This window comes from Aphelocoma coerulescens, chromosome 11 (assembly GCF_041296385.1).
Source record: "Aphelocoma coerulescens isolate FSJ_1873_10779 chromosome 11, UR_Acoe_1.0, whole genome shotgun sequence".
Taxonomy (NCBI): domain Eukaryota; kingdom Metazoa; phylum Chordata; class Aves; order Passeriformes; family Corvidae; genus Aphelocoma; species Aphelocoma coerulescens.
Genome location: NC_091025.1, coordinates 3,300,945 through 3,314,332, shown reverse-complemented (window position 1 = coordinate 3,314,332; position 13,388 = coordinate 3,300,945). Strand labels below are relative to the sequence as shown.

General features: G+C 49.5%; 2 protein-coding genes across 2 annotated transcripts in view; both read left to right on the top strand.

The window, feature by feature from the left end:
* Positions 1-1,165, top strand: part of USP10 (ubiquitin specific peptidase 10) — a 47,427-nt gene extending 46,262 nt beyond the window's left edge. Inside the window, exon 14 of the mRNA XM_069026418.1 lies at positions 64-1,165. Within this exon, the coding sequence (XP_068882519.1) occupies positions 64-251 (188 nt within the window). The 3' untranslated portion in view covers positions 252-1,165. The remainder of the gene's footprint in view (positions 1-63) is intronic.
* Positions 1,166-6,114: 4,949 nt separating this feature from the next.
* The window catches only part of CRISPLD2 (cysteine rich secretory protein LCCL domain containing 2), a 30,779-nt gene continuing 23,505 nt past the window's right edge, over positions 6,115-13,388 (top strand). The window contains exons 1-3 of the mRNA XM_069026599.1: positions 6,115-6,267; positions 7,163-7,209; positions 11,165-11,490. Coding sequence (XP_068882700.1) covers positions 11,248-11,490 — 243 coding nt within the window. The 5' untranslated portion in view covers positions 6,115-6,267; positions 7,163-7,209; positions 11,165-11,247. The remainder of the gene's footprint in view (positions 6,268-7,162; positions 7,210-11,164; positions 11,491-13,388) is intronic.

Here is a 13,388-nt window from a genome sequence, read left to right as displayed (position 1 = left end):
ACGGGGAGCTCTGGGTGCCATTTCCCCCTTGCTTTGCCATCCCAATCCCGCTCTGTCCCACAGTTGTGTACCACCACGGCAACAGCGCGACGGGCGGGCACTACACGACGGACGTGTTCCAGATCGGCCTCAACGGGTGGCTGCGCATCGACGACCAGGCCGTCAGGGTCATCCACCACTCGCAGGTGGTCAAGGCGGCCCTGGAGCGCACAGCCTACCTCCTGTACTACCGCCAAGTGGACCTGCTGTGACCCCGCCGCCCCGCTCTAGAACGCCAACTATCACTAACTTTTTCTCCTGTAAATGCTCTTCTGAGTGAATCTTTTTTCCTTTTTTTTTTTCCTTTCCCCCCCCTTTTTATTCCTTTTTTTTTTTTTTTTTTTGGTCCCCTTGCAACTGTGGGATAGAGTGATAAAGGAAGCTGCCGTTTGTGCACAACGTGGTTTGTGTTGACTTTTTGACTTTGCAGAATGAAGTCGCTCGGTTGGAAGCCTCGTGAATCACAAAAATAGTAAAAAAAAATAAAGTTCATCCGAGTTAATGCTGAATCCTAAGATAATAAAAAGGGGATTTGCATTATTTGCATTTAATCCCCACTTTCTAATTGCGTAGTAGAAGAAAACCCTGCACCAGCAACAGAACTTGTAGATTTCTGTGAAAATGTTTTATCTTTACTTCAGTAAAAAAAGAAAAAAAATTAAAAAAAAAAATAAAAAGCTCTCTCTGCTTCCCCAATAGTTTTTTGATAAGTGGTAAAATATGAGCCGATGTGTATGAGATGGAAATGGTCCTTTGTGCTTCAAAACATGTACAAACTGCAGAGTTGCTGGTTCCTGATAGGAAGACACATTTTAATAATTGTGCGATGAGAAACTGCTTAAGTACACATTGCAGATCAAATATTTGGAGTTAAGATGTTAGTCTATATAGATGGGTGATTGTAACTTTATTGCTATTAAGAAATTTCAAACTGCATTTATGCTTCTGTGTACATGAAATTAAGAAAATGGGCAAAAATAATTAAGACTGATATTTCTTTAAGTCTGCTTTGTTTAATTTTGCTGTCTGCTCTCCTATAATGTTGAGTTCCTAATTGTACACAGTTTAGTGATACCTAGAAGTATAAAGTTGTCGCCCATCAATAAAAGTCACAAAGTTGGTTTAAGGTGTGTGTGTGGGTTTTGTTTTTCCTCAGGTGTGAATCCTACCCTTGGAAAGTCCATAGGTTTCTGTGTAGGACTTTCTCGAGGCATAGGAAGCCTTCCCCAGATGAAGTGGAGATGATTTTTCTTTTCTTGATACTTCAGAAATGTTCCCATTTTGCATTCAGGTGGAACTGAACTTGGAGGGGAAAGGGCTGTGGCAGTTCAAGGGCTGAGCACTGAGCAGCCAGGAGAGGGAATGGAATTCCCTCTGAATCCTTCTGAGAGCCCTGCACTGTTGTTTCTGAAGTAGGTGGTGTTTTGTTTGTGTCTTCTTCAGCCAACTGACATTGTCATGGAGAACTTTGGGTAAAAATATTTCCTTGATCAGCTTCCCATTGCTTTCTCTCTAAAAACCTCTATATATTATTTAATGCTTTGATGATAGTGGTGTTATCTGCTAATTCCATCATGGGATGATGGAAGCTCCCTGGTTTGTCCTGACTCTTCTGCCCTCTTGTGCTGTCCCACACGGGAGTTTCCTGCCCAGAGCTCTGGCTGTAGGAAGGAGCATCCCAGCCCCATGGCTCTTTGGGGTGGTGCTGGTCTGCTGAGAGAGTTTAATGATGCTCTGTCATGATTTTGGATGTCCAGATGTATTGTTATGTTTTTGCTGATCATGCTTTATTAGTATTTTCTGATTTACAGATGGTGACCGAGACACTGCTCGTGATTTTGGTGACCTTCCACCAATCCCAAAACAATTTTCTGTCCAAAGCTCACTTGGATTTTGGCTGTTTGCAAGGAAAACCTCATCTCCTGGAGCTGGGGCTGCCAAAGGATTGGTGCTCCCAGGGCTTCCCTGTGATGGAAATTACCCCAGACCCCCACTGGCGAGAACTTGAAATCTTGGGGGATTAGGAGGTTGTTCCAAAAAAGAAAGAAACCAGGTTTTGAACGTACTGTTCTGTGCTGGTTATTATTCACATCCTGTTTCTGGAGCCTGGTTGAAGTGGTTTTCTGTACAGCAGAAACCCTGTTTTTAATTACTCCTGTGCCTGTATTGGGTATTTATTTAGCTGTATCTCCAGTGAAGAGGTGCATTTCTGATAGTGCAGGTTAACCTGAATAGCCCAGAGAAAATTGCAGGTGATCAGTAATTTAAATAATACTTGATAGAAGTTGCACGTGTTACTGTTTTACAGAAATGGCAATGAGTCATTGCCAGTTTAAAAATCAAGTGCTGAAATTCTCTCAGTATGACTTGGAAGTGTCTCAGGATCACTTAAAAGCGAATATTTGAATTTTTCACTGAGGATATTACAAATGTATTTGTCACTAAAGTCCTTCTGCAGTGTATTAAAAGGGAAATAAAAATATGTGGCAACAGTGATGTGGACACACAGCCACAATTTTTATTTTCTGTATTAAATTCCTCCCATTGTTGCAAAACGAGGGGTTTGCAGCTTTTGATCGTTTGCTCTGTGTGTGGTTATGTAAAAGAAACACCCCAACACCCATGACACTGCACCGTAAATCCGGTGGTTGGTTACTGAACTTTAAACCAGGATTTGCGAAATGGGGTTTTTTTAAATGCACGTTAAGACCTGAAGTTTTCAGAGTGAGAAACTGGATGTGCTGCTCCAAAGGGCTGTGGGGAAAACTTTGTGCCATGAGCCAGATGTGCAGGGGAAGGGCTGGAGGGGCTGGGGGAGGAGGGTTGTTACAGCCACGAGGTGTTGGGGGATGGGGGAAGGTGTTTTAAGTAGGAAACTGCTGTTTTCCACAATTTCCTCTGGAGATGATGTCCCTCCGGGACTGGGCTGCAGCAGAGGGCAGTGCTGGGCTGGGCCAGGTCCGGGGTGGGGTCCAGCTCCAAGGCTGCTGCCAGGATTGATCCCGAGCTGCCAGCAGAGGGTTTGTTGTAGATGTGCCCTAAGTCTGCTGCTTTTCACTAGGAATGAAGAGCGAGCCTTGGACGTGCAGGGGATGTTGTCAACGTGTTGGAGATTCCTGCAACTGGAGGTTTATTTCAGGATATTTTAATGACCCAAAGGGGTTTTTTGAAAGGATTTGTTCTGGCAAATAACCAGATGTAGTGGCAGTTCACCTGGTCTGGGGTGAAATCACCAAAGATGGGTGCTGGGTTAAAGGACCTGAACTGTTTCAGTCTGCAGATGTGACCAGGGAATGTGGGGAGCTGTGGGAGCAAGGCTCAGCTTTTCAGGGAGTCCCAGACTGATTTGGGTTGGAGAGGATATTAAAATTCTTTTTTTCCCCACCCCCTGCCATGGGCAGGGACACCTTCCACTATCCCAGGGTGCTCCTCCAAGCACCCTCCAACCTTGCCTTAAGCTCCTCCAGGGATGGGGCAGCCACAGCTTCTCTGGGCACCCTGTGCCTCACCACCTTCATGGAGAGAATTTTGTAGATTTTCATTCACATTTGACTTGTACTCAGTGCAGTCAGTGGTGTCCCCCCAGTTTTCCAAAATTGCTGCAGCTTCTGTTCTTATTTTATTGTTTTACCTCAACTTTTTCCTGGTCACTGATGAAACAGCGCAGATTTATAGGGAGTTGTTTTCTTGCTCATCATCAGCTGATGAAGCATGTGGGGGAATGTTCTTTAGTATGAGAAGGTGGAGAAGAAGCTGCAGATGAACCTGGGTGGTCAGTCCTGCCCCAAAATAGGAGAGCAGCGAGAAAGAACAAATAGGGGCTCACAGTGCCAAGTAATAATTGTGTTTGGGAGTAAATCTATCAATGCCTGCCTTTCCCTTCTGTGATTTGGATCCCCACACTGTTAATTCATCTGCTGGAGTAGCCTCTGGATTGCATCATGGTCAAGAGAGGGGCATCTCCACCCTGCTGGAGTGATGAGTGTGGCAGGGACTTCTTACCCGAGGCAGGAGGGGGATGTGAGCAGGCAGCAGACGGGGGTGATACCCCCAAACCTGAGCGTGGCTGTGCCCAGTGCCCAGCAGCAGCAGCTCAGGGGCTGCTGGTCCCCCCTGTGCTCTCCCTGTGATCACAGACAAGTTTCTGCAGGTTCCCTGCTAACACTTCACCCTCTTGATCCCCTTGTGCTCCCTCTGCTCTGGAGCAGGAGTCAAACCAGGGAATACCCTGCAGCTCTGAGCCTCTCACTGTTCCTCACCCTGCCCTGCACTGCTTTGGGGCCGTTCCTGCCGAGCTCTTGTTTAAATAGGAAATAAAGGGGCATTAATTCCAGTGGAGATCAAGACTCGCTGTCTGCCTGGTCAATTAGGAGGGCATAGGGAAATCTGTGTCTCTTCCCATTCTTTGGCTATTACATTAAAAGCCTCTCTCCTAATATATACTTATATATGCAGCCTGCTTTGTGTGGCTTTTACCACATATGAAATGGAGACGTTATAATCAAGGCAGTAATAACGAGGAATGATTAAAAGTAACTTCTGATTGTTTTGGCCTTGGTGGAACATATGACCCCAAACTGCTGACTCGAGACAAAATGAGGTGGGTAAAAATTCTTGTTCCAGGCTGTGCTCATCCCTGAGCACAACCAGGCCCTGTGTATGCCTCGTACAGTGAAACCATCCCGGTGTATATAAAAAAAATAAATTAAAAAATCAGATCTTTGTAAAGCAGCCAGGTTGATGGAGCAATCAGACAACCCAAACCATCCTACAGGGATTCATTTCCCATCGGGATATTTGCGGAGATTACAAAATACCAAATTCCTCTGAGGTCTGGAAATTATTTGTACGTCGGTATGTGAGATTTAAAATGAGTTAATTCAGCTTTATGGTAATTGAGTGAGCAGCACCTTCTGAGGGCTGTGAGTCAGGGCTGGGGATCTGCATGGTTTTGGGGTGGCAGCCTGTGTGGGGGCACGAGGGTTCACTGTGTTGGGGTGAAATTCACTGTGTTTTGGGGAAATTAGGAGTTGGAGGGGCTGCAGCATGTTTCAGCTGATTACATAAGCCTACAGCAAACTCACTGATGCAGAGGGAATCATAAGAGCAAGGAAAAAAAAAAAGAGGATACAGTGATTTGACAGTAAAGCAGTGCAGAACCTTCTGTCAGCCCAGTTCTGGGTGGTCTTTGAGTTGCCTGTGTTGGTGTCAAAGTCTGAGCTTTTTTGGGAGCAAACTGCCCAAATTGCACTGAATGGCTCCTGGCAGGGCACAAGTGCCAGGTCCCACTGCTGGACCACGACCACATGTTGTTGGTTCACATACACAGTTTGTTTGGAAGTAAATAGAAACTCTTTGTAAATAGAGCTGGGAGAGTGTGGGCAGGGGAAGAGCAGCCAGAGGGGCTGGTGTGGCTGTACCAGGCTGCGGGACTGGGGCTGGCTGGTGAGGACTGGCTGCCCATCTCAGTTTGAAATGGGGTGGGAGACACAGCCCCAGTGGGGACAATCTGTTCCTTCTTGAAAACTTCTGTGTAAGAGATGGGATCAGCAGTGATGCCTTGGTGCTGACTTCTGAGGGTTCATTTCTTTGCTCGGAGCAGTGGTGCTCTCCCAGCTGCCAATATTTGCTCCTCTGCTCCTCTGTTGAACAAGTTTGATAAATGTCCTTCTGCTTTCCAAGCGCCCCTGGGTTTAAACAAACCTCTGGGAATATCTTGTAAACTCCCCTCCTAGTAAACAGTAAATAAAAGTGGTTGGTGTTTTGCCTGAAGAAGTAAATATTGACTGGTTAGAAGAATGGAAGGCCTTTTTTTCCCCAAGAACTTTGGAAAGACGACTAGGCAGTGGATTTGGAAAAATCTGAGCTGCTTTTCTTGGATGGGCCGGCTCCCAGGAGACGGGTGCTCCCCTGGCTCCGTGCTGGGTGTGGCTGCTGCCCCTCCTCAGGGGCACATCCCGGGGGATGTGCTGACCCTGCGGGACGGGGATCGCACGGGAATCCCGTGGATGCTGATGCCTGGAGCTGCCCTCTCCAGCGTCCTGCAGCAGAGGTGCTGTGACACACTCAAAGCTGTTACGATAGTGGTTTGGGTTTTTCCTGTTTGTTTACTTCAAGAAAAAGGAAGGAACTTCTAGCTTGTCTTTTGCTCAATCGTTTCCTTTCACGGTGAGTAAAACCACGGAGCTGGATGCCAAAGCTGGAGCTGTTGGGACATCGGCAGGAGAGGTGAGTCCTCCCCGCGTGTCTCACCAGCTTTTCGCGTTCCTTACTGCCCGTAGCTCCCGCTGTTGCACCGGAGCAGCGGCTGAGCGTGGGGAATGTCAGCACTGGGAGAGCTCTGGCAGCAAAGCAGAGTGGGATTAATCTCCTGTTTCCCAGCTAAAGTCCCGATCTGGAAAAAACGGGATGCCATGGGGTTTACTTGAGGGGCTGGAACTGGGAAATCCCACAGCCCTCGCTGCGCCGAGCAGGAATGGCTGAGCCGGCAGCCGAGGGCAGACAGCTGGCTTTAGTCCCTTACAGAGAAAATTCCCTTCTGGAATTCCCCCTCTCTTGTCACCGGAGGCCCTCATCGGGGCGTCGCGGTCCCCCCTCTGCAGGGAGGATTCCCCGTGCCCCTGGAATGCCGCCGGGCTGCGACTCCCAGGGCCGACTGCTGGGGAGAGCACAGCCAACACTTTTATAAGATCAGGGACTGCCCCCCTCCTCCTCCTCCTCCTCCTCCTCCTCCTCCTCCTCCTCCTCCTCCTCCTCCTCCTCCTCGCTGCCAGTGTGACCGCCTTAGGGAGGATGGTCCTGCTGCTCTGAGCCCCAATGACTGCCCTTGAAGTGCTGCGATCCCAACCAACACCCCTCTCCTCGTGGCTTCCCCCCCCCCCCCACCTTTTCCCTCCCTCTTCTTTTCGTTCTTACTCCACGCCCGTTGTCACTGGGATGATCCAGGGTTCTCCTCTTTGCCTGGAGAGCATAAATACCACTGGGGAGCTCTGTGAGACTGCAGTTGGTCCGAGCTGCTGAGCCGAGACCTTGCACATCTCACACCTCCTGAGGCTTATTCCATCCTTTCCTCCTCCACCTCGCTTAAATATTTCAGACACATTAATTTATTTTCCTCAAGCAGGCTTGGAGGAGCTGCAATTACCTGGAGACTTGGGAGTACTCAGCAAGGTAAGTGTAAAGTTCGGTCCTGGCTTCTGAAATGTGGTTTTGGGGGTGGTGTGAGTGCAAGAAATGACTCTTTTAAGAAGGCACAGTTTTAGTAACTTCTCCAAAAAGTTGCCTGGATGCTATAAAATAACACAAGTTTGAGTTTCCCTCGTGTGTGCTCTGCAGAGTTTAATGCAAGATTAACAAGCATTAATCTTGAATGAATGGGAGGAGTTTGCAAGTACAGGAGTGGATTTCTGTGCAAATAGAAAATATCCAGGGGATGCTGTTGCAGTCTCTAGGAGCACATTTGTGTGCTCCAGGCTGCCTGTGTTTGTGCAGCTCTGCTCTCAAGTCCTGTAGGAAAGGAATTTCAGCGTCACCACGTGTGGTGTCTGTTAGCAGTGGGTTTTCCACGTGGTTTTACATGGAAACTCACCCACTTGGGTTCTGTGGGAGTGGATTGAAATGGAAGATCCAGATGGTTTTGGCCCATGGCATTGAAGATGCTGAATCTAAGGGGGGTTCAGTGCAATGTGTCACTGTTTTCCTGTGTCAAGGAACTTGTCATCCTGCTTGTCTTTGGAAGCCACCACAATTCTGCAAAGCTTGGAGTGTGTGCATCCCAGGGAAAGAGATGACCTGGAGTTTAGTGCATTAAGTTGTGGCTTTATCCCTGGATTTCTTTGCACAGGTTAAAGTTGATCCCAGGCTAACTCATCCTAGATCCCAGGCTAACTCAGGTTAGAAGCTGATCCCAGGCTCAGTTTAGAAGCTGATCCCAGGCTAACTCCCCTCTGCCTTGCTGTTTTAGATGCTCTCCTGACATCCTGAGCTAACTTTGCATTTTCCTTTCATGTCAGCCAGTGCCATGTGTAACTCCACAGGCGCTGGGATGTTTTAGCTGCAAATGCCACCCATAACCCAGGAGCAGGCACCCACTCGTGTGCTTTACCAGGGAGGCAGTCAAAGCTCAAAGTCACTAAGGAATAAGGTGACATGAGGACATGAATGCAGGATCAGCCTGCATGTGGCTTCAGCAGCGTCTCTGCCAGGCTTCAGATGTGACCAGCTCTCCTGCTTTCCGTGCAAAGCAGACACCATCCATTAGCTGGGGAAATAGCTTTCTAAAAATAACCTTTCCCGAAGTCCAGTGCTGCTCTTTAACTCCCTCAGACCCCAGAAGAAGGCCTCCCATTTCTTCCCACTTTGGACAGGCTTTACAGCATATTCAGGAGTCCTTTTCTGCTGACTCAGTCATTTCTGATGGCTCCCAGATGTTCACCTGGCACCAGTGGCAAGAGCATGATGCGTTTAAAGGGAGGTTGTGCTCCTCCTGAACCCTTGAAATCAACAGCAGAGGCTTCCTCAGCTGACTGTCAGCTGATAATTTTCTGTGAATAATGTCAAACCCCAGCTCAAAGGCAATGTGATTTCAGCCTCCCTGGATGAGGAGCTCCTGCTGCAGCCCCGAGGCATTGCCCCAACCCTGCAGGGCCCTGGGACTGGCTAGGCTGGAACACACATGTCCAAGTGTTTCTTTGCACCTGGGCGTGAGGATATTGAGAGGCAGATGGATGGACATCTGAAATCCGTGAGAGCTTTCTGAAACCTGAGCATCTTTCAGCCGCTTTCAATTAATCTGGCCAGGGAACTCTCTGCTCCCCGTCCCTCTCTGATCCCTTTATCCTTTCATGGGATACTCAGCGCTCCTCACCCCAAGCTGAAGCAGAGGAAGGGACTTGCACACCTCGAGTGAAATAGAAGATAAAGCCAAAGTGACCTAATTTTAGAGAGGTGCTGGTATCCTTCTGCTGGCAAATGAGACCCAGGGAAGCACATCCCGAGGAATAATGCACCATCTGTTGCGAGGTTTTGGCCGGTTTGCCAAGCCAGACGCGCTGGCTTCGCTGCGGAGCCGTGAGCGGGGCAGCTCCTCTGGCTCTCAGATGCTACAGCTGATTTTTTCAATCTGCCCTTTCTGAAAGTTCAGTGTTTGCCTTAGATGGGTGGTGGATTTGGGCTCCTGTTTAGCAAAGGGCACCCGGCCAAACGAGGGGTGCAACGGCCGCCTCTGAGCGCCGGCTGTTCCTGCAGGGAGAGCTGCCGGGGCTAAATGGCCACATTGTGAATGGCCGTGGCAGTGCAGCTATTTTTAAACTCCCCGGGAAGTGCCTCAAAGTAGGAATTGTCCCCCGAATTTGGGTCAGCCAGTCTACAAAAGCAACTGCTTCTTTTGCCTCCCCTACCCTTCTGTAGCCAGGTTGAAAGTCGGGCTCCTGCCTGGGGAGAAGCGAATGCCGCAAGCAGGGCTGAGAAGAGGATGAGGTTAAAGGAGTGTTTGTCCCCGTGCCACTGAACGTCCTGTCTTCCAGGTGTGCCTGGAGCTGGGGACAAGGCATGTGTGTTCAACTTGCTCTGCGGAGCGGGAAATGATGAGAAGCTGTTACCTAAACGGAGCAAATTACATCCTGCATTGTTGTACCCAGGCAAAGGCTTAATGTGCTGCCTGGAGTGAGGCTGAGGGCAGCTGGTTTTCATCTGCCTGAAGGTTCAGTCCGAAAAAGAAACCTCAAACAGGGACTCTGTGTCTTTTGTGCAGTCAGCCAACAAGTTTTCGGGGGTTCTCAGAGCTTCTTTGGGGTCCCTGCCTGTGCAAAGCACCTCGTGCTTGCTGCTGTTCTCCGCAGATGCTGCTGTGCTGGGTTGGGGGAACAGGGGTTTGGGGCTTCGTGCTCGAGCATTGCTTTTCCAGCTGGGATTTAGACGGCTCTTCTCTGCTTTGGGTGGCTTCCAATCATCTGGTCCCAGAGTGTCCAAGTCCCGTGTCATTGGATGAAACTTCTCGAATAATTCCTGCTAATCTGGGGTTTGTTTCCTGCCTCTGTGTAGGAATGCTTTCAGCGTGGCTTTCAACAGTGCTGTCCAAAACAGATCCTCACCTCGTGTTGGAGACAGGGATGGGGAAACTTTCTTCCAAAAATTAGCCCTAAGGAGGGAGATCCTGTGCTTGCACTGTCTGTACAGATGCTTGCCCCGATGGATTGATGCTGCTCCAGTGGCTCTTGGATCCCACTGAGGAGCGGTGTGTGCTGCACAGCCCTGCAGCAGCACATCTTGCCTCCTGCGAATAGCTCCTGATCCAAATAAAACCAGCCAAGACGCACGAGGATCGCTAGATGGATCAATTGGAGCACGGGGGGGGGGGTGGAAGTGCTTGGGAATGACAGGTGGAGCAGGAGCACCATGGAGCGAGGGACAGGGATTAAACGAAGCTGTTCCACGACCAAACCGAGACCCTCTCTGGGTGCTGACGGCATCCGAGTTTCTGGGAACACCTAATCTGGCCGGGGGAGGGCGGCTGCTCCTGCTGCTCCATCACTCACAGCCCTGGCAGCGCTCCCGCCCGCCGGGGAGCGTCAGCGAGAGCCCCGGTGCGTCACTGCCAGCGCGGATCGGGGCTGCTCGGCCCTACGGTGACATTTCCCATAAACAGCCGCTCTCACAGAGCCCGGCAGCTGCTCTTGCTGCTGCCTGACCTCCTCATCCGGCTCGCTGGGGATTTTACTTCCCCTTTTCTTCAGAAACGTTCACGGCTTTAGGAGCTGCTCTCTGCGGGGATCACTTCAAGTGTCCCCCTGCCTGTGAAGGGATGGAGCTGGGGATACTCGGAGCTGCTGGGCATTGCAGGGTGGCAGCTCCACCAGGGATGCCAGGGGTGCAGAAAACATCCTCCTACGTGCCTGGGAAGTGTTCACTCCCAACCCAGCATCAGCGGAACTCCCAGGTGTAATAAAGTGAGTCCCCATCACTCGTGGTGTTGTTCAGGTCTTCCTGTCATTGGGGTGAGCAATAATTGTAAGCACCAGTCTTTTCCAAGCACAAATCTGGGCTGTGGGACCATGTTGTTGGGGGACAAGTGCACTAAGAGTGCCTCTAGCACTGCTCTGACTGCCTGTTTCTCCCCAAATTCCAGACCTGCACTGAGCCACAGGAGTCCCTGCAAGAAAACCCACCATCATCTTCATCTCTGCTTCTGCTGGCTGTCGAGGAGGCACCATGAATCCTGGCCTGCCTTGGATCATTCCTCTTGGATGTGTGCTGCTGCTGACAAAGACAGCTGAGAGCTTTATCTTGCCCAACTCGAGTCACCTGGAGAGCATCCTGAGTAAATACCAGCATGGGGAAGCTCACTCCAGATCCAAGAGAGCCATTTTATTCTCAGACAGACAGGAGATACTGATGCTCCACAATAAATTGAGAGGTCAGGTGTATCCAGTGGCCTCTAACATGGAGTACATGGTGAGTCTAGAGCCTGATAATTTGCTTTATTGCTTCTTTTTTTCCTAACTGTACGTCAGTTTTCCTTGTGGTGTGAGAGGTGTAGCGAGTTTCCTCTGAAATAAGTTTTTCTCAAGAGGTTTCCTGAAGCCTTTCATTCCAGAGTGAAGGATGCTTTAGATCAGTGGCCTGTTTTGGTTGGAAAGGGCTGCCGATGGGTCATCGAGTCCATCCTCTGCATAGTTTCAGAGCTGGTTCCATTATTCACAGAGGAGCGTCTGGCCCAGCCCTGGATGCGGCTCCGGTGATGGCAATTCCCCAGCCTGCCCCAGCAGGTTCTTCCATTACCTTCATGGCATAAAAGCAGCAAATTTTCCCCAGTGTTTAACCCCTGCTCTCCCTGTGAAAGCTTTCAGGCTGCTGTGGGGACACCGCTGGCTGCTCAGGGAATCTTCTGGTGGTTTTTGGGTTGCCATCAGCAGCCACCCAGTGCTGGAGGTGGCACCTGCCCTCGGTCACACACTGATCACCTGAGCTTAGCAATGTGAGCCAACCCTCCACAAGGCTACTGGGAATCTGCCCAGAACCACAGGGAGACAGGGCCTGAGAAATGTGGCTCCATCTGCAAAGCATTTCAATCACTGGAAATAGCTGGAAAGGCTTTGGGAGTTCCTGGGTGGACGGGTCAGTGCTGTTGGGTTTTGTAGTTCAGGAAACCAAAATAAAAGTTTGGTCAATGGATTCTCCCACTTCAGTGGGAGAACTTAAACGTTCGAGTAAGAAATATGCCTTTGCCATCCACAATTCACATGAATAGTTTTTTCTCACCTGGTGCCAGAGACCCTACTTTGAGCTATTTTTGCCATGCCATCAAAATATTAACAGGGCCACAAAATGATGTAGGCAAATAATTACTTTTTTTGTGCCTTTTCCCGGTGTGCAAATATAGTTCTGACCAAAACTAGTCTGACTTCAACTGTGTGCTCCTGCTGACGGATCAAATGATGGATGATTTGCTAAGACCGTGTTTAAAAGGGTAAAAGAAAAGTACACTTAAATGTAATATAAAATTGTTTGCCAGCTGTGCTGAAGTGAGGGCTGCAAATGGAAAATCCTGCCTTTTGTGACTGCAGGGAGAAGGGAAAGAGAAGGGAGGGCAGGGAGTGGTGAGGAAGGACAGCTGTCCCTCAGTCAGTCCACACCAGCTGGATTTTGGTCCCTCCTTTGCCAGAAATCCCGTGCCTTTCTAAGAACCGGCGATTGTATCCCTTTCTCAGCGGCTCTCACGTTATCCTGCAGGGAAGTGCTGCCAGAAGAGGCACCTTGATTGATTTCCAGAGGGTAAACACAAAGTGTGAGCAAGCCCAAGGTGTTTTGGTTGGCCCTGGGGCTGGCAGAGCAGCAGCTGCCGAGTGTCCACGGCCCGGCCGCTGTTTGCGCTCGCGGCGCGGTTGCACTTCTGTGTTTGCCTTTGCTCAGGGAGCTTTTCTAGTGGTTTTCATGGCTGATTGAGGGCAAATGAAAGGGCCTTATGTGCTCTGAAGAAAGGAGCTGAGTATGAGATGGTGCTGCTTGGAAGGGCTATAATCAGCCTTTCATGTGCTGGTGTTTACACAGTATGACTTGGAAATGCCATGTATATGCTGAACAGGAATTTCTCTTTAATCCTTTGTCCTGCAGAGGACATTTCTCATTTGGACTCGTTTAAGAGGATGGTCTGTCTTTAGAACCATAGATAAACTTTCCTCTTTCCTTTTGGTGCCGGAGTGGAGCGTCACTGGAGACGTGCAGGGATAATTTGTGGATGAGCAGGTAGAGCTTGTTCTTGCCCATCAACCTCCAAACGCTCCCTTGTGAAAATCCTCTCTCCCAGCTCCATATCTGACGTATTTAAATGGTCTAAAATGGAAATGGGGGGT